Source organism: Gobius niger (assembly GCF_951799975.1).
Source record: "Gobius niger genome assembly, chromosome: 11".
Classification (NCBI taxonomy): Eukaryota; Metazoa; Chordata; class Actinopteri; order Gobiiformes; family Gobiidae; genus Gobius; species Gobius niger.
The window spans coordinates 15,636,373-15,661,600 of NC_136862.1; the positions used below are offsets into that span (position 1 = coordinate 15,636,373).

Genomic DNA, 25,228 nt, shown 5'->3' on the forward strand with positions numbered 1-25,228 from the left:
GCTCCAATAGACTGTCTGAGTGGCACGTCAAAGTACAGTCTTATGGCGCGGTGTATATCATGAAACAACACACTGTCAGCCGGTCTCTGAGCCAACAGCGATCCCAGGACATGCCAGGATCCTCTGAAGAGCTCCTGCACAGCGAGTTCCAATGCTTGAAGCTAATTTCTTGATTAATTAAATAAACACGTTGGCAGCTAATTCCGAGTACTACGCGATTTCCATGCTGCTTATGCATGAGGCTCTCCAGCAGCAGAAGATTATGGGCAAACCCAATTAGAACAACACAATTCCCCGCATCAGGTACGTTTTTACCCTGAAGCTACACTCTATGACCAATTAGGATTTGTCACACAGCGAAAGCCTCAACACGGAGCAAAGCACAGCAAATGTCTGACAGACGAATTAAACAGGTCTTAGTTGTCATATTTAGTCTAAGATGAAAAGAGAGTAAACAAAAGGCAATACTACTTGAAGGCAGTGGATAAACGCATTAGGATATAAATTTGTAAGGTTTGTCAAGTGTGGGGAAAAGATGTAAAAACGGGCAACACTGATAACAACGCACTATAGTTTATATAACACAATTACAGAGCCTCTCTAATAACTTGTTAATCATTTTGAACCTCTTAACCCCCACCTGAACCGAGCACATTTTTCTCCAGTTTGGCTTTACCCAAATCAAAAAACAAAAAAAAAGAAAAACATCAAAACGTTGACTAAAACAAGGATGAAAACGCAAACAAAGGACAAAAAAGCAATGAAAATGCAACAAAAAACCACAAACACATGACAACAAAGAGACGAAAACATGACAAACACACAGCAAAAAAGCATAAAAAAAGCAAAAAAGTAATGAAAAAATGTAAAAACATGACAAAAAAACGCTCTTGTAGGTCTTAGCTTTCAAATGAGATATTATATTGTTGATCTTCAGTCGAGGAGTTCTTAGATTTGGGTAACTGGAGAAAATAGCACTTTACATTATGGCTTGGATCATGAATATGTTTAGATCCCCTGCCTTGACCAGCTACACGGATGGTGCACACGCATGGCACAGCAACGCAAGCAGCATCTATTCAACTGCTTACAAATAACTCATAAATTATGAGGAATCCTGTGATAAAAGATGACTGAAGTATTTAGCAATGCTTTACAAATGTGCTACAAATGCTCAGTATTGTGTATTGTAGCACATTAGCGTGAGGACCTTGACACACCGCACAAAGACATAACTAAGAACATTGTGATTTTAGCAGCGTTGTGCAAAATACAGTAACTATGTGTTCAGAAAACTAGTCATTATGCCTTTTTATTTCTGTGTGCAAATATGCTGAAGTAGTGCAAAGTGCAAAGCTTTGCCATACTGTAATGTAATAACCGTCGCTGATTCAAGCAGAAGCCATAGAAATGTGTTTTAAATGCATACTTTACACTTACCATCTAATAACGTTGTATCTTAACATTCAATGTCAAACATAGAGGGAACGTTCAAATGAATAGGCGCTACGAGGCTGTAACCGGCTTATGCTTTCAGCTTTATGCCGATTTCAATGCAAATAAGCGAAAAGGGGGAAAACATAGTGGTAGGATACCTGAAGGACAACACTCCCGATGCAGTAAGTGCCTGCTGAGGCAAAATAACAGACCTTAAAAATGTCAGTGTGTGTGTCCCCTTGAAGAGGGGCTTGAAAGAGAGTGGGGAAAACAAGAAAAATTGTGGCTCTGTCATTTAATGTCAGATGGGCTTGCCACTGCTTTACAAGGTTAACATGCCAGAGAATATCAATCAAACAAACTTGCAGCTTTCTGCCACGTCGGTATACATCAAGCAGCGAAAGGCTCGGGCTTTTACCATCCACGCCTATACCTGAAGCAAAATACGACCAACCATCCACCTGCTATGACAGGACTAACGCTTCAAACAGCAAATCCAGCATCGAAACTAATCAATTCACATAGAAATAAAAGGATAACAGCAAGGGCATAGGAGCACTGCGTTATTTCTCAATTGTTCCATGGCTGAGAAAGTCTGTAAAGGGAGAGCAGGAGAGATGGAAGTCACTCAATAATCCAGCAGACTGTGTTTCATTACTGTGGTGTCGACTAATTGAATCAGAAATAATAAAACCAAATGCGCTTCACTTGGGAAATGTCCTTCAAAGGCGAGTAGCAGACCCTAACTATATATGTTCTGAAGCAGGAGCTCTTTAATTAGGCTTGCTGTAACTGACAGAAGTAAGGGAAATTAGCAAAAGACAAAAGAGTGGTCTGGCAAAAACTTGAATAATTTCTAGGAATGTCCATCCATCCATCCATTTTCTTCCGCTTTATCCGGGGCCGGGTCGCGGGGGCAGCAGTCTCAGCAGAGATGCCCAAACTTCCTGGTCCACACACACTTCCTCCAGCTGTTCTGGGGGGACCCCGAGGCGACACCAGGCCAGCTCGGAGACATAGTCCCACCACCGTGTCCTGGGCCTTCCACGAGGCCTTGTCCCACTAGGACATGCCTGGAACATCTCCCGCGGGAGGCGACCAGGAGGCATCCGGAACAGATGCCCGAGCCACCTCAGCTGGCTCCTTTCGACGTGAAGGAGTAGCGACTCTACTCCGAGCTCCTCCCGGGTAACTGAGCTCCTCACCCGATCTCGGAGGGTGCGCCCAGCCACCCTGCGAAGGAAACTCATTTCGGCCGCTTGTATTCGCGATCTTGTCCTTTCGGTCATGACCCAAATCTCATGACCATAGGTGAGGGTGGGAACGTAGATCGATCGGTAAATCGAGAGCTTTGCCCCTCGACTCAGCTCCCTCTTCACCACGACAGACCGATACAGTGACCGCATCACTGCTGACGCCGCACCGATCCGTCTGTCGATCTCACGCTCCATCTGTCCTTCACTCATGAACAAGACCCCGAGATACTTGAACTCCTCCACTTGAGGTAAGGACTCCCCACCGACCTGAAGAGGGGAAACCACCTTTTTCCGGTGGAGAACCATGGCCTCGGATTCTAGGAATGTGTAATTCTATATTTAAGTTTTTCTCATTACATTTACTTATTGGCAAATCTATACTGCACATAAACAGGTAATGTAATCCAAATTAATTCAAAGAGACCAGAGGACACTAACTAAGGTTGCCAATCTGCCAAAATATGAACACAAACTTATAGCAGAACTAAGTAACTCATGCCCCTCGAGGCCATAAGCACTACTGCAGTTTTATTTACTCATTAATTGTCCGTGAGAGTAAATACTACGCTGACAGAAAAGACAAAGGGAGAAAGGGATATTGTACATTGTGGCACAAACCAATTACGCAATGGAGATCAATTTGTCACTAAAACTTTGCTGTAAACACTGCTAAAGTGGAGCTAGCCCACAGTTAGCTTTGCCCGTTAGCCTGTTAGCTTCTTCTTCGTGATTCCATTAGTGTGTATTGCACCTCCGACCCGGTGCAGGGAGAGTTGCAAGGGTGGCTTTCTTGCCAGAGACACTAGGGGGAGATGAAAGACCCCCCAATCATCCCATTAACACTTGTATTACCCCTAGAGGAACTACGAAAAGGATTTATTAAGGTTAATACGTCTTTTATTTATTGACCTTTATTTAACCAGGATAGTCCCACTGAGATTAAGAATCTCTTTTTCAGGGGAGTACTGGCCCCAGAGGGGAATCTATTGTACATATTTTTAGTGGTAGGGGAAACCGGAGTATCCGGAGGAAACCAACGCAGACACGGGGAGAACATGCCAACTCCACACAGAAAGGCCCCGTCCAGGTGGGAATCGAACCCAGGACCTTCTAGCTGTGAGGCGTGAGCACTAACCGCTGCGCACGGTGGTGCATATTGATAAAAATATTGCAAACATATAGATATAGAGGTATTGAAGTGTCAATCGACAAAGTAATAAGTATCCTTTGCATTAAATAAAAGCAGCAAAATAAACTATAGACTACATCTGATATGTTGAAAGAAAATATGCACAAGTTGATATTTTACAGACAACAAAAAACATAGTGTCTCCTGCTGCCAACCGTATGTTTTCCAACCCAAAGATACAGTAGGTTTGGTTGTCCAATGCCACGGTAACACAAAGGCTGTCTTCCTGGTGTTATTTTCAAGACACATGTAGCCAGTGTTCACTGTTCCATAGTGGCTGTTGATTCTGTTTGTGCTGCTTCATCACTATCCGGGCCGAGCCAGAGTGTTCACTTAAATAGTAATCACAGAGAGAAGCAGGACTGCGGGGCTCCATACATCACAAGAGGACACGTATGAGGTCCGCACAGATGGAGCTATCACACGCTGGGAGAAAAATGTAACACCCAGATCTGCGCGAGTCAGCAGCACTTGATAAGGATACATTTAAGGGACGTGGATAGATCTGTCACCATCAAATATCCCCTTGTAAGAAATCATTTGATAGGGCCATCTGTGATTGGTGTGGCTGAAAGATTCACAAAATCATCTGTAATAACTTAGGATGTAGAGCAAAGGTTATAGCGCTGCCTTCCACCAGAGAAAATACAGACTAAAATTAGCTCAGAACAAAGTCTCAAAACCAACGGACTGCTAGGCAACAAAGCCATTGAAGCGAGGACTTCTTGATTTATTCTTCTCAATCCGCTTTCAAACTTTGATGTTTCATTATTGCAGCATAGCACACAATAAATATTACATTAAATGGTAAATGGTCTCAACTTATATAGGTCTTTTCTACTTTCATTAGCCTAAAGCACCTCATAGCAAGAAACCAATCACCCATTCACACTCCATTTATACACAAATGTACGCAGACACTGGAGGCAAGGTGGGTGAAGAGTCTTGCCCAAGTACATAACGACAGTGGGCACCTTCAGGAGCTGAGATTAGAACCAACGAACTTCCGATAGTGAGACGACCCACTCTACCAACTGCGCCACTGTCGTCCCAGATTAGACTCCTATTTCACTGGATATTTATCAGAGGCAAGTATACAACAAGACAATTTATAGTTATAATCTATTGCACAACGTCTATTTTTGCTCTATAATGGAGGGTTATTTTGCAATGAAAGCCCCTATTTGAAAATCTATTGTCGGAAAAACTGGAAACAGCTGTTTTACACTTAGACAAATACAATATTTGCAATGTAATACAAATACATACAGTAAATATAGCACTATAGGTCCGTACTTGGAAAAATGTTATTAGGATGATCTGTGTGTCTCATTTGGTTTGGGTGTATTGTGACACATCCTGTACCTTTCTCTTCTTGAAGGCTTGCCGTGCCAGGTATCCTCTGGTGGCAGCTTGGAACAGGATTATATTACGCTTCGTCTGCTCATCTCTCTGCTCCTCAAGCTTCGCCAGGGTGCCAGCTCTGAAGAACAACTACAAACCAATGAATAAAAAACAAAACAAATTTGAACATATTAGCAAGTTAGAAAACATTAGTGTAATCGTTATTGAAGCTGAGAGGAAATTGGATTTGGAGGCCATTGGCTTGTGCGAGAAAAGACATCAAAGTAGGAACCTAAAAGTAAATAAGTGCACCGAAGCAAGAAATCAATAAGAAACAGTGTAATCCGTGGATAGGGCAGCCTTATCAGAATGAGAAAGTTGTGATTAAGTTATTATCTCAGACAATCAGTCTCATCTGCTCCTAATCTGGGCAAAGGTAAAACAGGGGTGAGCAGCTAATAAAAAGCAGATCACATCTCGGCCTGTCTATATGCAGCAGTGATTACACTCTGAGATGTTTTGTAGATACGGCCGCAATGAGCTTTTAAATGGACAGGGGGTGACTGATGAACTGCCCTCAAGGTCGTTTGGGCAAAAATACTGTACTTGGGACATGTAGATTGTTCTTTGTTTAAAATCTTCACTAAAATGCTGAAGAGAATGAATTGCCCTTTAAAGTTTTTTGTTTGCTTGCTTTTGTTAGTGTACAAAGAGATCAAGTTTTCACTCACAGATTTTGTTTTTTAGTTGGTGTAATGTTAAAGCAATGCTGACTCTAGAAATTAAATAAAAGCAAAAATTTTGTGTGTTTGCTATCAATAAAAATGTGCCATATTCAAATGCAAAAAGTGCACAGCAATCTCTGTTTCAGGCACTGATAATAGTGTGTTGATGTATATTATTTAGGCTTTAATTGGCGAGCAAACCCTGTTGCCATGGCACTTCTGGAATGCTTTGTGAGTCTCTGCCGTTTTAAGCCCTCAAGTGTAGCACCATGCAAAGCTAAAAACATAGCACCATCACCTGATTCAAAAGCCTGGCCACCAAACATAATGCCTTTGTACATCATTACTTTGCTTTGAAATTCCTTTTGAGCCGATGGCGACTCTCCAACTGGGACAGGATTTGGATTCAGTGGGCCAGACGCTGTTTACTACGGTTACGTTGCGACAATGGTAACACAAAAACTCAGAGGTTGTCACGCTTGTGAGTGTTTGCTCACGTGACCTCAAAACAAAGAGCTACAATCAGGGAGCGTGGAGCAAAGAAACAAGGCTAGTGGCTGGTTTGAAGAAAAGACAAAGTTTTGGCAGCCCTCCAAAGAGGAGAGCAAACAACCTTCAAAAAAGAACAGGTGTAATCAAAGTATAACGTGGTGTCCTTACAAATACAAGTGTCTTGTAGCTCATAAGAGACACTCCAAGGGTCAGCAAAAATACATTCATTTTCTGGAGAAGGTATGTGAATTGATTTACTCACCCTGCTCAAACCCATGTGGTAGCTGCTCTTCTCCAAATCCAAGGACTCTAGTAGCTCCTCCACGGCCTGGCAATCACACACACAGACAAACTTGCACTTTAACATCCAGTAGGGACTTCACCAGAGGAGTAGATATTAGCCCTGAGTCAGTACGATGACTGAAAAAAGAATACAGGCAATATAGTTTTGTTCCCCTTGGATTCTCCCCTGTGTAGATTTTCTGATGAAAAAGCTTTACATTAAATGCCCTTAGCCAACTACAAAAAAAAGTCAAGTAAAGCATAGACCAAGTTAGCCTGGATTGTGTTCATCTGACAGCCTGAGTGCAGCAGGTGTGCCTCTCTTTTCCAAGGGAGCCTCGAATCGAAAGAGACCCCATCTAGATTACAGCAAGAGTGGCCTGCTGCAAACACTGAGGGGCTTTTGTTTGTCCATGTTTCCACAGAAACTCAGCCCCAATACAGGCACACAGGGGAACAGAGCTATTCTTTCCCCTAACCCAATTCATTCCCTCTGCCTTCTTTATTTCACTTTGAAAACAAACTGACTTAGTTCAGCCCGCACAAACTACTGTTCTTGTAGTGGATTAATGTGTTGATGTGTAATTCAGCTGTGTGGGATGTGTCCTAAGTTGTTTAAGTTGGTTCTGCCATCAAGTGCATGTATTTTGTACCATCTCTGGTTGATCATTACAGTGGCTTACAAAGCACAGTATCTATTGTATCGCTATGGTGCGGAGGCTCAATACTGAAAATGTTCACATGCATAGTATGGAGCCTGTATCTCCCAAAGCAAAGGAACAGGTCTGCAGCTGAACACTTATGTCACCGTGATTATTTTTGGGTTATTTTCTTTTCATTTTTTTTAATGTTGTAGGGAAGTGGTTCTCTCATTTTTCTAGTCGCCGACCCCAGTCTATCAATGTTCGCAACCTGCACATGGAACTTTTTCCTTCTGGTTGATAGCAACTGTTGTATTGTATTGGAGTTTGACACTTTTACCAAAAGAAAAGAAATTCATATGATTTTACTATTGTAGTACGCAGGTCTTGCATCACCAGGAAAGTCCCACTGAGATTAAGAATCTCTTTTAAAGGGGAGTCCTGGCCCCAGAGAGGAACCTATTGTACATATTATTAATGGTAGGGGGAAACGGGAGAACCAGGAGGAACCCTACGTGGACATGGAAGGAACATGCAAACTCCACACAGAATGACCCGTCCATGTGTATTTTCCATGTATACTCTAATACTTATCTGAATATCTGAATTAAAGTGACACGGATTAAGTATTTTCTGTGTAAGTGCCCTTTCTAACCCACAGTACTGACCCGAGCCGTTAAAAGGGACGTTGCAGCTAAGGTTAAGTTGATTAGATCATTACAATAGGTGATGAATGGAGCTTTATTTCTCCGTCGGTGGGCTGCTGCTGACAAACCAGGGCCAGATGTAATGAAGCTGCCTCTCCACAACATTAATCTTCATTGCGTTTGGCTGCAGCCAGAGGTTTACATCTCTCTCTCTCTCCTCCTGACTTCATTGATTGACTTACTCTCTTTTCGTCCTTCACAATGTAATTCCTCCCGTGCTTCTTCGTGAGGTGCGGTGCCAGGACATCGAAGCGCCGTCGAAACTCTGAAAACACCATGTGATCTGGGTAGCCTGTAAAGAGCCAAATGTAAGCCATCATTTTTGGTAGAGCACAGTCAAATATTTAGAGGAATCTTGTAAATTTGTTATGAATGTATCTTCAAACCAGTGCTTGTATGCATTTTGGAGCTGGCCTAACCTTGCCTATAGATCCGGAGAGCATCCAGCAGCTTGGAGCCCCGAAGCTGAGCGCGGAGCAAAGAAACATCTAGCTGCATTAATCCAGGATCACCATTTTCCCCTGGAGTCTCTCGATCATCCCCACCTTTGAACAGGGATCCACTCAGAGCCTTTAGGGCATCAGCCTTAGGCAATATGCAGTGAACAAAGTGAATTTTGGACCTCCGCACCATGTCAAGGAGTGCATCCTGCCAAAGAAAGATCCAGGTTAGAAAGACTGAAGTCAAACAGCAGGCAGCCTGTCAAGAACACATGTACATGTCACACAGACTTTGAAGTTGAAAATGTTTAAATGTTGAATTTTTTCACCAAATCCTTTGAGGGATCTTTGATTAAAGCCAAATAAATCCAGGATTATATTAGTGTGTAAAAATACAGTTATCACGTATTTTCTTTCTCTTTTTTTGTACATAAAAATGTGTATTGTAAAGAAAATACAGTGCTGCTCTAGCAAGGTATGTATTGTGGTTAAATGGTCTGAAATAAAAAATAAAAAAAAACTAATAATTACATCAACAATCGATCATAATACACACTTTTACCATATTATTGTAACACAACAAAAACTCAATTTATCTCTGCCAAATTGCCACGACATGATAAATTCAACTTGACGAAGTCTCACCACTTGTAGTTTGATCTGAATGCAGAGGGACTTCTTCTTTATGGCAGCCACTCCTGTGGTGAAGGTCTTCCTCATGCTAGTGGCTCTCCTCAGAGACAGCTGGGAGCCTGCCTCCAGGCCTGCTACAGACCCAGACAGGATGGTGGCCCCTCCGGCACGGCTCATGATCAATGAACTGATGATCTTTCTAAAGGAGGTCCAGTTAGCCATGATTAGTATTTTCAGTGATGTGCTACATGTTTAAATAGCAAGCTCTTACTTCTGGGAGTCATGTAAAAGGCAGGCTGCATTAGAAGTGGCAGGGTTGTGCTTGGCGTAGTTGAGCCACCCACGGGCGTCGTACTCCACCCAGTCTGTACCATGACTGTGCCCCAGCAGAAAGTGATGGTCCTTCTCGCTCTTCAAGAGGAATGTGTGACCTGATGGAAATAAGCGAAGCAGTTTGGAAAAAAGCTGTTCCAAACACATACAAATCAAAACGCTGTCTTCTTTACTATTGCTCGTAAAGGCAGCAAATATAAATAAATTCCCTGGTTTAATTAGTTAAAACATGTTCCTGTGACGTCAGTAAGTAAAGAAATTATGCCAGTTTCCTGAAACAAGTGTCATTATTCAACCTCAAGCCTCTGAAAAATCTGTGTGAATTACTGCACACAGCATGACATGTGTAAGGGAAAAGGTCATATCAAATGGTTAATGGATAAAACTCAAGTTCACCTTTGCTCTCCCCCTCCGCGGGCCCATAGTAGCTGAACAGGCGCCCGAGCAGTGTTTGTTCTGATCCTCCAGGCTGCAGCGCCTCCTCTTCCATCAACCACAGCAAGCCCCGGGCCTCATCTGTTCGACCAGTCCGCACCTGCTCAGTACAAACAAGCACAGTAATGAAACCGAAAAACAGCATACAACAAAACGTAGGCCTACTGATTGGAAGTTAATTGAACTGTAAATTAAATTCTCGTGACAAAGCTACCAAATTGAAGCAATCTCTATTTAGTGCTTTCTTACACTTGAAATGACAAACAAACAAATTGCATCAGATTTAGGTTTAATCAAGTCACAATACCCAGTTGTGGAAATACATGAAGTTGCAGTGACCTTGCTTTTGACCACAAGACTCCTTTCCTTCCATAACCTCTGCGTGTTTTTGTGGCATGTTATTCTCCTGAAATTCGTCGTAGCGTCGAGCAAAACAGTGAATGGCAGATTCTGGTGGGTATCTGGGATGTTTGGCACTTGCTTCATTGTTTTGTAAAGGACTTCAGCACTCTCCAGAGACTGGCTTGTGTGCTTCCATTCACCTGGGGAGTTGAGCCGAACTCACAGAACCACACAATGTTCTTGTATCTTTCAGCCCATGACACGGGGGACATCCTTATCAGTGGCACACACTACACTGACTGCAGCATATCAGTTTAGAGGTGACGTATGACAAATCAGAGACCTGCAATGAATGAGTATTAGGGCTATGTGTGATAACAAACATCCAACCGGCAACAGGAAGAAAATACATCTCAAAGCGAAGGGAAATGTTTGATCACAAGCGTCTTTTCTGGGATTGTGTCTGAGCAAGACCTTAACTTGCCAACATATAGCAAAATCCCACATTTTATCAACGCCAACACTCATACAAGATGTACATTTTTTGCAGCAAGTGCCTGTACTGTCTGTACTGTACCCAAAAGGGAAGTTACCCAAACATTTTAACCACCACGCAGTTTTTTTCTATATCTACAAATACAAGCAACAATTGTGGCATATCCTACACTAATGTCCCAGAAATACCAGCTGTGGACACTCTGCAGGATCTTAAAACTCTAATAATCACTGAGAGAAGATTTATGTTGCCTCTTTCCGCCTTCAAATTGTTTTAGGATTTTAAGAATTTGTTATTTGTGCATAATGTGCCGTGAGCTCGAGGGCAAATCTCTCTTTACAGACCGAGCTGTAGTCTTTATTCACACACTCGGTATCGGTACTGGATTGGCATGGGGAAAAAACTTAATTCAAAAGAAGATATATAAATTTGTTTTTCTGCGCGATACATAACAGTTCACTTCATCCTTTGACACGCCCAATGAAGTGTGACTTTAAAAAGTACAGCACTCAAAACCATTGGAAATACAGCAAGCTGATCTATGACTCTCTAAGCCCTTCTGTTTCCATGGTGCAGATCAGAGGCGGCAAAGGCCAACCATCGATTTTCCTTCTCAGAGTCAATTCTATAACCTTTCTTCTCCAGTTACCGCACATTGGCCTCCTCATCTCCACCAAACAACGCCTTTCAATATTTAACATTTTGTGAACAGCAATCACTCTGGAAATAAGTAAAGATGACACAAAATTAGTTGGCATGAAAAGTCATATAAAGAACGCTATTTTCCTCTGTTTTCTGTGAGAAGATTACATCAATACCAGATAAGAGGAATAGCACATAGTGTGTCTGCACTGGAAAATAGGATCTAAATCTTTGTCTTACCAGCGCTTGGCTTGAGGCTTGATCAACTACTGCCACAGACAAGGAGCTGCTCGGTTCTGTGTCATCTAAAGCAAGCTCGATGTTCTCCTGGAGGAAGACAGACAGGTAAGATTGACAGACTGCAAAACAAGTTGTAAAAGCACAAGAAAGACAATGAATTGGGTCACAACATTGATCGTAGAGCATCGTATAGTAGGCGTATAGGAGTTTGAAGGTAATGGCATACCGAAGCGCATAGTGTAAAAACTGAAAAAGGGCTTTCAGTTAAAATGATATTAGAATTCACATTGTACTATTTTATCGCCATAATCATTACAATTTAGTGTAATTTAAGAGCTACTCACGCTGTACAATGGCCAACCAAGTGAGCATGAAATTATTCTAGTTACATAATATCATTGATAGAACTTGAGGCAGAGCAGTTACTGCTCTCAGGAAGAAAGACTGAAATTCAACGGTTGGTCTCTCCTTGTGTGATCATGGGCTTCTGTATGTGATCTCCCACCGTCAATAATTATGTGCATGTAAGATCGTGAACGAATGAAATTACCTCTACTAGATAAGGGTTGGTAATTTCATCCGTTCCTTTCATACCTTCAAAATCGTATTTGTTTGGATACTACATTTTGTCATCTGGCTTAATTTCCCTAAAATACAATTTCTGTTATTCAACTTAAACTGTGAAACTATGATAGACTCATTACATGCAAAGTGAGATATGTAGCCTTTATTTGTTATGATTATGATGATTATGGCTCAGCTTGTAAAAACACAATATTTTGAAAATGGACTGTAAGCCATCAATTATTTATTTTATTTATTTATTTATTTGACAGGGACATTGCAGGGACAAAACAAGCTTGTTACTGATCTTTGGGCCCAACAGTCCACTGAATATTTGTCCAGTAGTGCAGTGGAGCATCCAAGTGCTCTTTCGCACACCAAAGTTGAATCGTTTGAGAGGAACAGTACAGCAACATCTTTACACTATGCTCATTGTGAAGTATGGAGCAAAATTATGGTTTGGGGCTGTCTGTTTTCTGCCCTGGACAATGTGCTATCATCAATAAAATAATTTATTCACAAGCTTATAACGATATTTTGCAGAAAAACCTGAGACATTCACAACAGTGTGGAATGCCTTGTATTAAATAGCTGGCTGATCCTTCTTTTTTTCAGCAATAACTGCTTTTCTGTAGTTGCAGATTAGACGCTCAGACGATCAGGATGCATTTTGGACTCTTCACAAAACTGCTGCAGTTCAGTGAGATTTCTGGGCATTCACTTACTTTTTCCACGCTGTATTGTGAATGTTTACATGTTATGGCAAATAAAAATATGATAAATCTAAATGTTTGGGTGGTTTTAGTTTAAGCAGACACTGTTTATTCATTCTATGATTTTGATGAAGATCAGACCACATTTAGTGACCAATTTTGGCAGAAATGTGAGAAATTCCAAATTGTTCACATACATTTTCCTCCCACTGTATTAAGAAAGGCAGGCGCCAGTGCCTGCAATAAGCATTTGGATAAGCAATTTTTGAAAAGACCAAAAAATAAAATTTGGATTGTGCAATTCAGAATAAACATGCAGCTCAAAGCCATGCAATTGTCATCATAAATAAATAATCTAATTATTGTATTTGACTATGAGTGCATAATGGCATTTAGATTAGCATATATGTATAAAGAATTAACTCAACTCTAACTCAAACTACCACATGTCGGTGAAACAAGCCGTTACTAACAGCCCATATATACAGGAATTATACTGTACATGACTTTCATGCTGCGGTTATAAATTGAAGCAGCCTAAAGGCCAATGCAATTCCTTTATAATAAGAAAACTATATGACATTTGTTAAGGTGGCTCTATAGAAAAGTGGACATTTCATTACAGTAGCAGACAATAACATTTCAGGGGTGAAGTGGGATTGAATGAGCTAAATTACTTTCAGCCGATCAAAATGTCCGAGCGGCCGATTACTGTGACAAAAGTGGAAAATGAAATGGAAATGTGGGCAAACGTTGGTGGTGCTATTAGAGCAGCCTTGACAGATGCCACTGTTCAAGTAGACTGTGCATGTGAAGCAGCTTAAATGATTCCTCTTCCCGTCTATGGGGCGTGAAAGCCTAAAAGAAACAGCTATTCTTCCCATGAAGCGGCAGCATCGCAAAATCAAAAATATATGCCTGTTTGGTGCATGGCAGTTTAACCTACCTGTCACTTTCATTGTTGATATTGCGAGTAGTTATAAATTAGTTCGACCCAGTTTCCAATGACAGTTTCAGTTCCTTGTATTTTTGAGATATTTCAAGTGACAAGAGAAAATTACACTCTGCCACATTTATGCAATACTTTATTTCGCTTCAATTCCCTCTCTCCCTTGTTCAAGAAGGCTGTGGGAGGAAAATGTAGGAGAGAAATACCTAGATCTTGAATTCAGAGCACCAAAAGTAATATGATCAAGACTCTCGGTTAACTTTTAGTGTTGTTTCAGCGTTTCAAAAAGCAAAGAGCATTCAGGGATTTTAAAAAGTGACATGTGGGGATACATTTAAAGCAGGACTAGAATTGTTGAGAAGATTAAGTTAGTCTTTTGTGTTCAACATCTTCCATTCTCAAGGACAAATCCACTGTGTTTGGAGCATCTAGAAGGATTTCATGGAAGGAAGGAGGAGAATGGTTCGTTCAGCAGGGAACAACACCAGAGCTGTGCAGCTGGGCGTGTCTCCCAAAGGCGCCTGTGAGAGATTTCACTTTGATCTGGGCTGAAGAGGTGAACGCTGGCATTACTAATGAGGAGGACCGACACATGAAGCACTTTGCCTTGTCACTGCTGTGGCAGGTGGGAGGGCCTGTGTATCTGATGTCTGATCACATACACTATTGGAGTTGATGTGTTTGAGAGAAAGCATGGAACAAAGGCAGCGAGAGAAAATAACAATGAAGAGGAGTATACACAGTTATAAACTTTACATCAGCAAAGTGCATTTAGGGTTCAAGAGTGTGAATTTTCAACATTTTCAATCACTTTATTCCATATACAACAGTATTTAAGCCCAGGTTCATAGTTGACATCAGACCTACTTCTAATTGTATGTATATTTTGTACCTAGAGATAGATAGAGGGCAAATTAGCCAGATGACTCAATGTAGCTTGCACCAACAGAATATGAATTGATTGAAACATTGGCCCTTGTGAAGTTCCCTTTCCTTGTCCATGCCCCACTATGTTGCTTCACATAATATCTTCAACACTGTAAGGAGCCGACCAAAATTGCTCCATTTTGAAAAAACAAATAGATAAACCTGAACTCTTGACAACAAAATACATTTGTTTGATTGTTTGTATGTAGTATGTAGTATGTAGTATATAGTATATAGTATATAGTATATAGTATATAGTATATAGTATATAGTATATAGTATATGTATTTGTTAAGAATTTTAAGTGGCCAAGATGAACTACTTGCCTCCTTGTATCTCTCCAGTTCTTGCACAAAGGTTCGCTGGTAGAAGAGGGTTTGCAGTCGTTCTTGAGTGTAGTTGTGACAAAGGTCCTCAAATGTTGCTCCGCACTCTCGTTTGGCCAGACGGGGGTTCTGGAGACCCGGAGTGTCCACGATGAGCAGAGAGCACAGTGAGTGTTGGCTGGACTTTAAGGCCCTGTAAAAATCAATACACACAAGAACTAGAGACAGCCAATAGTGAAATGGTTAAGGCTGTGGCATATAATTCAGTGTCATTAATTCAAGTTCCAATTCCTACAATTTGCTGGATGACCTTTATACAAAATATTACGCAATACGCAATGAAATAAAAATAAAACACTTTTCGATGAGCCCAATAAAGAAGACTACTCATCAAATACAATTATATGAAGTACAGTGCTGTGATTACGAACCGATTGATCATAGAGATGAGGATAGTGAAGAGTTCAGAGTAGAGCCCTGATGCCATGGCCTCCAAACACTCCATAGCACTGGCTTTTGATCCTGATCAGAAACACAGTCAGAAGAAATCACATGGCCCTAGTTCATAATAATAAAAAAAAAATGGCCAACATTAAATGAACATTACGGCTGGCCACAATACAAGATAGCTTTTTCAACAGTAAGAGCCAGACTGCAATTACAACCATTAGGGCTGCAAGTGGTACAGTGGTAGTGTATTTGAGCACATTTCTCTTGAAGTCATAAACTGTGTCTAAAATGGACTTTGAGAAGTGGTGTAATTTTGCCGTTGGACTCGGGTGATTTTGTGTTTGATCTTCACTACACTGTAGTACACCTGAAGGCAATAGCCATCTGTTTTTACTTACAGTTACTTATTATTTCAGTGTTTTAATAAGGTTGGTAAGAGGTGGACATTTTCAAAGGTAGCTAAAATGCCTGTGATAAATCAATGCAAGAAGATCGTGACTGCAAGGACAAAAAAGGAAGGAAGGACTTTATTTGTATAGCGCCTTTCACGGACATGGTCACAAAGGGCTTTACATGAGACTGTATGAATGACATGAATTTTACATTCACTCCATTCTCGGTGGTGGTAAGTTACGTATGTCATTCACACACATCATTCATCCCTATTATACATGTTTTTAGTGAATGCATCCAAAATTATGTGTCCCTACATAGAGTGTTAGTATCAGTCAACAGCCATTGTAAAGCTGTGGTATTCATTACTTAGATTCTACAGAGCTTGCATTTTGAGTGGAGAGTGACAAACAGTGGGTGACAGTGTTTGAGGTTTACCTGCGTCTCCACTGTTGTTCTCGTCTGGGCCCTGGCGGGCGGCGCTGGCTCTGGGCAGGGTGCCCTTGGTCTGGTGCTTGAAGATGGAAGAGGCGAGTTCCTCCAGGGTGCAGCCCAGCAGGTAGGCCGCCTTCTGGGCCCACTCATGACGTGCAAATTGTTTCCTGCCAGCTGAGACATGCACATGAAAACCTCCATTAGCCCTTCTGCCAAGCACCCTAGGCACACAGCTAGCCTGGTAGCTTTCTGACAATCCACTGTCTGACAGGCTAGGATTATGTCTGTGGTCAAGCTGACACTCACGCAGCTGGAAGAAACAGGCACTAAAAGCATTCTTCAGCAATAGTGACTCATATCTTGGGTATTGGAGAAAGATGTTGTGCCATAGATTTTATTAGCAAGACTAATGTGAATCACAATGCTTGCATTTATTTAGAGCAGGGGTCAGGCAACATCAGGCCCTCCATCATAGAACCTCTGGTCCTCAAGATGATTTTGAGTAAAATTACAAATTACACAGAGATAAAATGCATTTTAAAGTCCACTAGAAATGTGAAAAATACTGTTTCTTAGCAGAACACCCATTTATGCCATATAGGATGTACAACACTGGCATTTGTAGAAAGTGGTGCTTTACTTTGGCCTAAAATTGGAGGGTCCAGCCCTTGGTCTTTTGATGATGAAGGAAATCGGTTTTCCACCAAGCAAACTTGCCAAGCCCTGATTTATAGTTACAATTAATATTTTAATTAAACTTTTCACTTTTCTTCAGTTGTGAATGTTAAGCACACAATACAAAATAAAAGGCACAATGAAAATGAAATGTTTCTTAACCTCATAAAGTACTGAGTCATAAAACAGTCAGGAATAGAAACATTTAATCCACAATGGACCAGCATTTCTTCTTTCAAAGAAAAAAATAATTTACAAAGATTTTCAAATAGTGGGCTCTTCCTATTCCATCAGTCCCGCTCATTTAGAGTATGATAAGCCAAAGCATTGCAATGAAAAATACAAAGACATTCAAATTGAAAGCTTTAATAGGCATTCCCACTTTCATTTAATTTAAAAGATTAAAATTAGTAATTAGTTTACTGTTGTATCGTAATGCAGTAAAAACTTTTTGCAGCAATTTAACCAATGGGTTACCAACTGTATTCAGCAAAGAAAGATGGCAGTTGCGGTATGTGAGAGATGGCTGCTGCCCTCTAGTGTTACACCAAGAACACCGTGCATTGAAATACTTAAGCGCAATCAAGTTTAATTTAAAAGTCGTGCAGACTTTTCTGGTAAAAGCTTTACTCCAATGACAGTGTTTACTCCCAACAATTGTCATGGGATAAACAGAAGGACTGCAGAAGGACAAACAGCCGAGGAGTATAAAGAACAAAGTGGGCTGTGTCTTTTTTCCCAGGAGCAGATGCAACAAGGATTTAAATTGTTTTCTTTCCAAAACTGTCCCTAGATGATGGACCACAGCCATAGGAAAGTCTTGCGGGCAGGTGTGGAGGATTGTTTTAAAAATGGCATGCAATCTTGTATAACTGGTGAGAGAGGGGGAAATAGTGTCTCGAGAGGGAACTCTGCAAAGGGAACCAAAAGCACAGGCAAAAAACAGCTAAGCTCGAATCTGAACCTGTTTAATTTGTTTGTATTGAACACAGTGCATTTCAAACTATGAAATAGTGCTCATTACTTATAGAAAATACGCATAATGTTGAAGCTGTTTCATTTGCAGATATTAATCGTCACACATTTTTAACTTTCAACAATTTCAACAAGCAACACAGTATATAACAACGTCCTTAGATCCATACATGTAGGTCAATTTTTTAAAACTGTAGATTTGAGCTGTTGCAAAGTCTGACGACAGCTGTACACTGTACAGGTGCATATTTCAGTTCATGCAGATTACAGCTCCTTGCGTCACTCACTTCATCTTACCTACAATAATAAATGAAGCATGAAAATGGTTTGAACACGTTTAGCACCTGCAATTAAAATGACTGGTTATAATTACTTATTATATGTATAGTATAGTTCATCTTTACGCCACAGTGTGGTGGTGTTAGTGGGCTACTTCTTAACACTGTGCTTAAACTTCATTGATATTATGGAAATGGACAGTGGCAAGACAATCTGGTGCAAAGTTGTAGAAGAGGACAGTCTTATTTCCACCAATGGAAGTGAAAAAAAAATAGTATTTGCAGAATATTCACATATTATGTGAATGTGTGTTAAATCAAAATGAAATCAACCTATTTATAATACTCCAAAGTCTTACCTTTGGTTGCCCCAGCAGATCCAAGATGGTAGATGGCACCAAGGACAAGCCAGAAGGCCCTCTGCTCGTCTGGAGTTATGCCCAAAACCTTCATGGCTGCTTGAAGCTTGGAGAACTGCTGAGATGCACGCTGCTTGTCTTCAGGCTGCCAATGAGACCATAATGAGATTCACATATTAAAAGTAAAACAATGTGACATTTCATAAAACATATTAAGCCATTTTGGGAATGAAGTTTACCTTTGTTTGAGGCATAATTCCAAAAGCATTATTTTCAGAAAAATGATTCAGATGCAGTTCCGTTCTTGAGGGAAAAGAGACACAGTAAATATTAACAAGTTGTCACATTACCTTTAAGCACCCTCTTTAATTCAATACACTAATGTAATATTTAAATGTAAACATTTCTGACCTTAAAGAACTCTCCACTCCAGCCATTAAGTAGTAAAAGACATTGAATGTCGACTCTCCTTCTGGTCTCCTTGTCACTCTTGCTTTCTCCATTAATAGGGTCTACACAACCATTGCATATAATTTACTTTTTAATTAATAGTGGTGATTGGATTGGATTGAAATATGAAATAAAAAATGTGAAATATTAAATGTTTTACCTGTATTGAGGCAGATGTCACCTGGCCTGACTGGTCAAAGTCCAATGAAACAATATGTGAAAAACGACTTGCATTCCCATTCAAGCTCGTAGACGCATTTCCAAATGCCTCCAAAACGGTGTACACAGCCTGCCATTTCTCGGCTATGGGAAACAAGCGTTATAAACGACTGGAGAGCAGAAACATTGGGCGATAATTTAGTTACACCGACCTGAGAAGCTTTTGTTGGTACAACCAGCAATTGCAATCAGATATTGGATGATGTGTTGGCAGTTGGTGGTCTTGCCGCTGCCACTCTTTCCAAGCAAAACAATGGACTGGTCTTGGCGGGTCGTGAGAAGGTTTCTGTAGGCAGTCTGGGCCATGCTGTAGACATGAGGGCCAGTGTCCTCTCTCCTGCAGCCCTTAAACATTTGCATCACCTACAAAAGAATATGCGATATATGTTCGGGACATCGAGACAAGTGTTTCTGAATATTTCCATGTATCAGTGTTCCTGGTCTGCAGTGGTTGAATCTTGTTTGAATTGTTTAGAAGATGAGGCTTGAGAGTCAAATACACAACATATTTTAGCGTGGAGCATGTGGGGAAGCATATTGGACAGCTGGTGATTGCAGAAAGTGATATTACCATCAATAATAAGCAGGTGATAATGTGATACTGACCATAGAGTGCACAAGGTAGGTCTTTTTATTGTATATAACGTTGTGTCATTGCATAGGAAATGTATTATTATGTACATGGAGTGTGGCATACCTTTTCCGAGTACATGGAGGGGGCACTAATGGGGTTAATGACCACCATGCTGGGCCCGGCGTGGCTGTGCACCAGGTTGGCCCCATAACGTTGGCGGAGGGAATGCATCACGCTGGACTCATTGAGATACTGCAGAGAGGCCAGGTCCTCCACACGGTCGAACAGCGGAGGGTTTGCCTGTGGTTCAAAGTCAGAGGGGTCACATACTCACGGGGACGTCATCTGTAATTGATGATGTTCGCAGGTTGATTTGATGATTAAATACCTTCTCTACATCATCCTCATCCACATCCAATAAAGATCCATCACTCTCCAGGCGGATTTTCACCTTCCCTTCTGGCAGACTGCCGGCTTCTGTCTTCAGGAGAGTCGCTGTGTTACCGCAAAAGGCCAGAAATAATTTATCATGACGTGTGATCTTGACCTGAGCGCCAAAGCTTCATCACATCTTACATGTCTGCTAATGTCTTGTGGTTGTATATCTTTTATTACTGTCTCGGCTTCATTATATCGGAACAAGCTCACTCAAGATTAAAAGCATGCATGGTTTGAATTAAGAATGCTAATTACAGCTCGTACACGTATGTATTCCCGATGCAATCTTGCTTACCCATTGAGAAACCATCCTTGTGGACCAGCCATACTTTTTCACTGTTGTACCAGGTCTTCTCCGCTGTGATCTGCTCCTCAGTCTTGCTCTGTTCATAACGGGGAGAAAAATGGGAGAAATATATATATAAGACTTTATTTATCATTATGTCATTGAATGAGATAATGAATGGTTACAAATGGATGATTTTTCAATTAGCCACTTGGGTAGCACTTTACACTACCCATAATATGTTGTAGCTGCCAAATTTAGTACTATGTAATGTGCATCGTAACAATGTGTAATAACTTATGGGTTTCAAACATGATGGAATAATGTGCATTTGTAGTTTGGAGGTACATAATGTTTTATGTCCATATCTTATTACGTTATATACCTCCAAAGTACTAATGCACATCATTCCATTGTGTACTTCATACAGTTATTACAAATTGTTACAAAGCAGATTACGTTGTACTAGATTTAGTTTGGTGTAATGTATCAAGGTAGTATAAAATATAGCGTAACAGGTAAATAGACTGTTCTGTAAATTGCAGAATTAAATTCAAAGCAATATTCAAAAAGGCCTTTATAAAGGGAGAGAGTTAAGTTTAAACTTTACTGTCAAAGTTGCTGTCCAAACTTCTTCCTAACTTTCGTAATGTCTGTGTGAGCTACTTACATCCCACGACTTTACAGGGATTGCACGCTCCTCTACTTTCAGGGTGTAAAGTGGAACTTTATTGTCTCAGTAATGCTCGCATCAACTATCCCCGCAGCAGATAGCAACTGGCCTTGAGTTTTATATAAATCTTTTGCAATAAGATGTACAATGCACACAATTGTCTTTTTCACAAATGCCAGCTTTTACAGCATAATAGAAGGACAAAACAACTGCTAAAAGAGTGGCCTTCAAGAGCAAAGTACAGCGGCAGCTTTCTTTTTACAGAGTTGCACTTTTAGGCATTTTAACAGCTATACAAAGCATTACCAACAGTGAATTTAATGACTTAAACAACCAACACAAAACAAATACTATGGCTGACATGGAAATTCAAAATGTATTTAAAAAACACATCACAGTGAACAACAGAGGGACGGCACCAACACAAGCACGAGGGCCAAACCTTTGCAGCTGTATGCGCTGCCTGAAGGATGGCCACAGGGTCCTCAGCTGGCTTGGACTGGGGGAAAAACAGAAAGATAATTTATCAAGGAAATAAGTTGTTCTGTGGGAGACAAGAAAAAGAAAAATGCATTCCAACACGAGGTACTACCAAGAAAGTAAAAGCGAGGGAAAGGATGGTGCAACAGTGCTTTTATAACAAATGGATGCTGGTGAGTTGTCCACGTAAGTATCTCCGAGTAGAAAGGAGAAAAAGATTCGCCAAATTCATTGGAGTCAAGTGAAAGTTTTCAGGAAGTCCCAGATGTTTAGTTAGACAAGTGCACTCAAATAAATACACTTTGGTTTTGTTTGTTTTTGCATTGTATTGCATATTTTTAAATTGCAACCAATTTTCTCTCTTTCACCGTTGAGATTTTTGTCAGTAGATGAAACAAATTCCGCCTCAGGCATCCATAAAGTTAATCTGATTCTGATACAAATAAGCTGCAGCAAATTGAGCCTAGTACACCTACCCTTCAACAAACAGGCAACTGCAAATGCAGAATTAATGACATAGCAACCAAAAACAAAGCTTAGATTTCCAATCAACCAAACTTCACAAAGATTAGAAAAACAATAATGGACAAACAATCTACACTTCGAAAAAGGTTTGCATATCACATATCCACATATCACTAAATGCTTTTGCAGCATATATGGTTACAGTCCAAGTCGGAACATTTGGCTCTCTAATTTTCCTCTTTGTTTGCAACATATACTACTTGTAAGTATGGATTATTATTCAGCATTCAGTCTATTGACATTCAACGACTGGCTCAGGGAATTAGAAAGTGAATGGACTCAAACAAAACAAGGTCATGCCGATGTCAGTGAAGGGAAAAACAGGCTTTAAAGTTTTGCACTCTGAAATCGAGGGAGTCAAGTCCACAGGCGACCCACGGTATACCTGAGAGGATTTACGGCCTCTGGCACGCTAGCCATGCAAACAATAAAGAGGGCAGCAGCAAGTCAAGATCCAGTGACCCACAGAGGGGCCAAAAGAGACGCACGGGGACAGTTTGGAGGGAGGGGAAAAATCATAGCAGAGAGAACAAATATTAAAACATGAAAACCAAACAAAAGGTATACAATCACAAAGAAAGGCAGAAAGTAATATTATAAAAATGAGAGTGGTACTGTATTTTCCACCACATGCTTTTAATAAACCAGGTAAAGAGATTTCAAAAAATCATACTTAAAATTATTTTTGAGCTATGGTTGCAAACTTGAATAGCAACTTGGGGATCCCTCGTAATCGGAGCCCATTGAATAATGGGATATTCTTTGGAAGCAAGCTAACACTGGCAATGCATGACAGGTACAGACCAAGCACATTATGTAAGACAGAAGTTACATTGTTGTTATTGGCAGCAAAGATCCTCATTACACGCTTGTGGTCTTCCTCTGTGGGGATCAGCTCAGGAGCCTATGTGTGGGTAGCCACAAATGTACATACGATGAAAGAAATGTAAGTAGACAAGCAGAAAATGCACACTCTATGTATGACAATGAACAGTGTTGGATGTACCTTTGGAGATGTCAGTTCATTCACAGTCTGGGATAATGAATCAGTGGATGAAACGTCCTTTACCTTTTAATTTAATAAGCAAGTGAACAAACACAGAGGACAAACACATACAAATGAAAGCAAAATGGATTAGAATGGGAAAATTTATGATTTATAATGTTTGTGGAAATGGGTTATAGTTATAGAAAAGTTACAGATGTGGCACTCAGATTAACTGTCAAGACCATAATTAGCCCAGGGAGATTTTTTTAGGACCTTGACCTACCCTAAATCTGTTGCATCTCTTGTCATGAGTTAGAATGTATGCCAAAGGATGGAAAGATTTACTCTGCCCTTACACCCACTAATGTTTCTGATCATACCTCGATATATGCATGGCCAATGTCATTTTTCTACAAACTTTAACGTCCCACAAAGAAACAGAGGAGAGGGCATCAATAAAAACAAGTATGAACAATTTACTGCTATCTGTAAGATTTGAATGCAGCAAGTGCCACCTGGTGGTTAAGCATCAGGCATGCAGTCAATGTGTGTACCTCCGGTTTCTTCAGCGGGGCGGCTTGTGACTTGGGCCGAGGTATAAAGCCTGCAGGAGGGCTCAGGGGGTCGCTTTTAGGAAGAAATCCAGGAATTCGAGGTAACTGATTCTGTTTAGGTGTCGGTTTAGGTGCAGGGATGAAGCCTGCGGGTGGAGCGAGAGGGTCTGGCTTAGGAGTGGGAACAAAACTAGTTGCTGGGGCAACAGGGTCTGGTTTCGGGGGTGGGATGAAGCCGGATGGAGGTGCAAAGGGGTCCGGTTTAGGGGGAGGGATGAAGCCTGATGGCGGTGCTAGGGGGTCCAGTTTCGGCTTCGGAGCAGGTATAAACCCGGGTGGAGGAGCTAATGGGTCAGGTTTAGGAGTAGGAATGAACCCAGTTGGAGGAGTGAGTGGATTGGGCTTTGCTTGCACAGACGTGGTTGGAGTTGTACTGGATGCGGAAGTCGCCACTTCTTCCTTTTGCTCCTCTTGCTTGAGCTCCTCTTTGCGGTCCTGGGTACGAGTGCGAATCCGGTGCTCCTTGGTCCGGCTCCTGCCCATCAGACTGGCCAGCCCCATGGAGATATCATCCTTGTCTGCAGTGGCTGCAGATCGGGCACCGTCTGAAGCTTCAGCTTGTTTTGCCTCTTCTGTCCCAGCAGGAACCACTCGCCGAACAACTCTTCTGACCACCCTGATCACCTTCTTGCCCTGCTCCTCCCCTGGAGCGTCCGGCCCACCCATGGCTGTGTCGGAGCTGCTCTGTTCAGGACGTGATACAGTTGACTGTGGAGGCTTCTCTGCCTCTAGCACTGGCTTGGAGACTACCTGAGGCGGACTACTATCCACATCAGACTGAATACACAGAGAATAGGAGGTTAGCACTTAACAGTTGTGCCTGGAAGCAATTTGGTAAGAAACGTTTAAAACAGCAGCAGCATTATCTGAATGCAATTATCTTCTAATTTGGTTATGAGCACACATATATTAACATGTTCTGCTTCGTGATACACTCGTAATAGGTAATTCTTATGCATGAATGTTAAGGCACAATTTCTGCTGCCATGGAAAGTAACAAAAACAGGTCTTCCTTGCAAATGAGACATGAAGTCACAATAATAATAATAATAATAATAATAGTAATAATAATAATAATAATAATAATAATAATAATAAATTAATACTAAAAGAGCCATCTTTAATAAATCAATACATACATTAAAAACAATTAAAGAGAGATCATGTTTTTCTGTGTAAAAAGTGTTGTGTGTTTGGCCTGAAATTGGCTATTACGAATCTTAAGTTGCCTATTAAACATTTACATTAAATTCAAGCACATGAGACACTTACATCTGACCTGTTTTCAACTTTGACCTATACA

General features: G+C 40.9%; 1 protein-coding gene across 1 annotated transcript in view; it reads right to left on the minus strand.

Annotated features, from left to right (window-relative positions):
• Window positions 1–25,228, minus strand: part of LOC306970274 (unconventional myosin-XVIIIa-like) — a 50,781-nt gene that overhangs the window by 18,158 nt on the left and 7,395 nt on the right. The window contains exons 3-23 of the mRNA XM_079566188.1: window positions 23,866–24,702; window positions 21,761–21,817; window positions 20,655–20,742; window positions 20,310–20,416; window positions 20,045–20,221; window positions 19,500–19,710; window positions 19,289–19,431; window positions 19,090–19,190; window positions 18,918–18,981; window positions 18,679–18,823; window positions 16,395–16,565; window positions 15,545–15,635; window positions 15,114–15,306; window positions 11,635–11,721; window positions 9,876–10,014; window positions 9,418–9,577; window positions 9,159–9,345; window positions 8,493–8,721; window positions 8,256–8,365; window positions 6,706–6,771; window positions 5,248–5,376 (exon numbers count right to left, since the gene is read on the minus strand). Coding sequence (XP_079422314.1) covers window positions 5,248–5,376; window positions 6,706–6,771; window positions 8,256–8,365; window positions 8,493–8,721; window positions 9,159–9,345; window positions 9,418–9,577; window positions 9,876–10,014; window positions 11,635–11,721; window positions 15,114–15,306; window positions 15,545–15,635; window positions 16,395–16,565; window positions 18,679–18,823; window positions 18,918–18,981; window positions 19,090–19,190; window positions 19,289–19,431; window positions 19,500–19,710; window positions 20,045–20,221; window positions 20,310–20,416; window positions 20,655–20,742; window positions 21,761–21,817; window positions 23,866–24,702 — 3,492 coding nt within the window. The remainder of the gene's footprint in view (window positions 1–5,247; window positions 5,377–6,705; window positions 6,772–8,255; window positions 8,366–8,492; window positions 8,722–9,158; window positions 9,346–9,417; window positions 9,578–9,875; window positions 10,015–11,634; window positions 11,722–15,113; window positions 15,307–15,544; window positions 15,636–16,394; window positions 16,566–18,678; window positions 18,824–18,917; window positions 18,982–19,089; window positions 19,191–19,288; window positions 19,432–19,499; window positions 19,711–20,044; window positions 20,222–20,309; window positions 20,417–20,654; window positions 20,743–21,760; window positions 21,818–23,865; window positions 24,703–25,228) is intronic.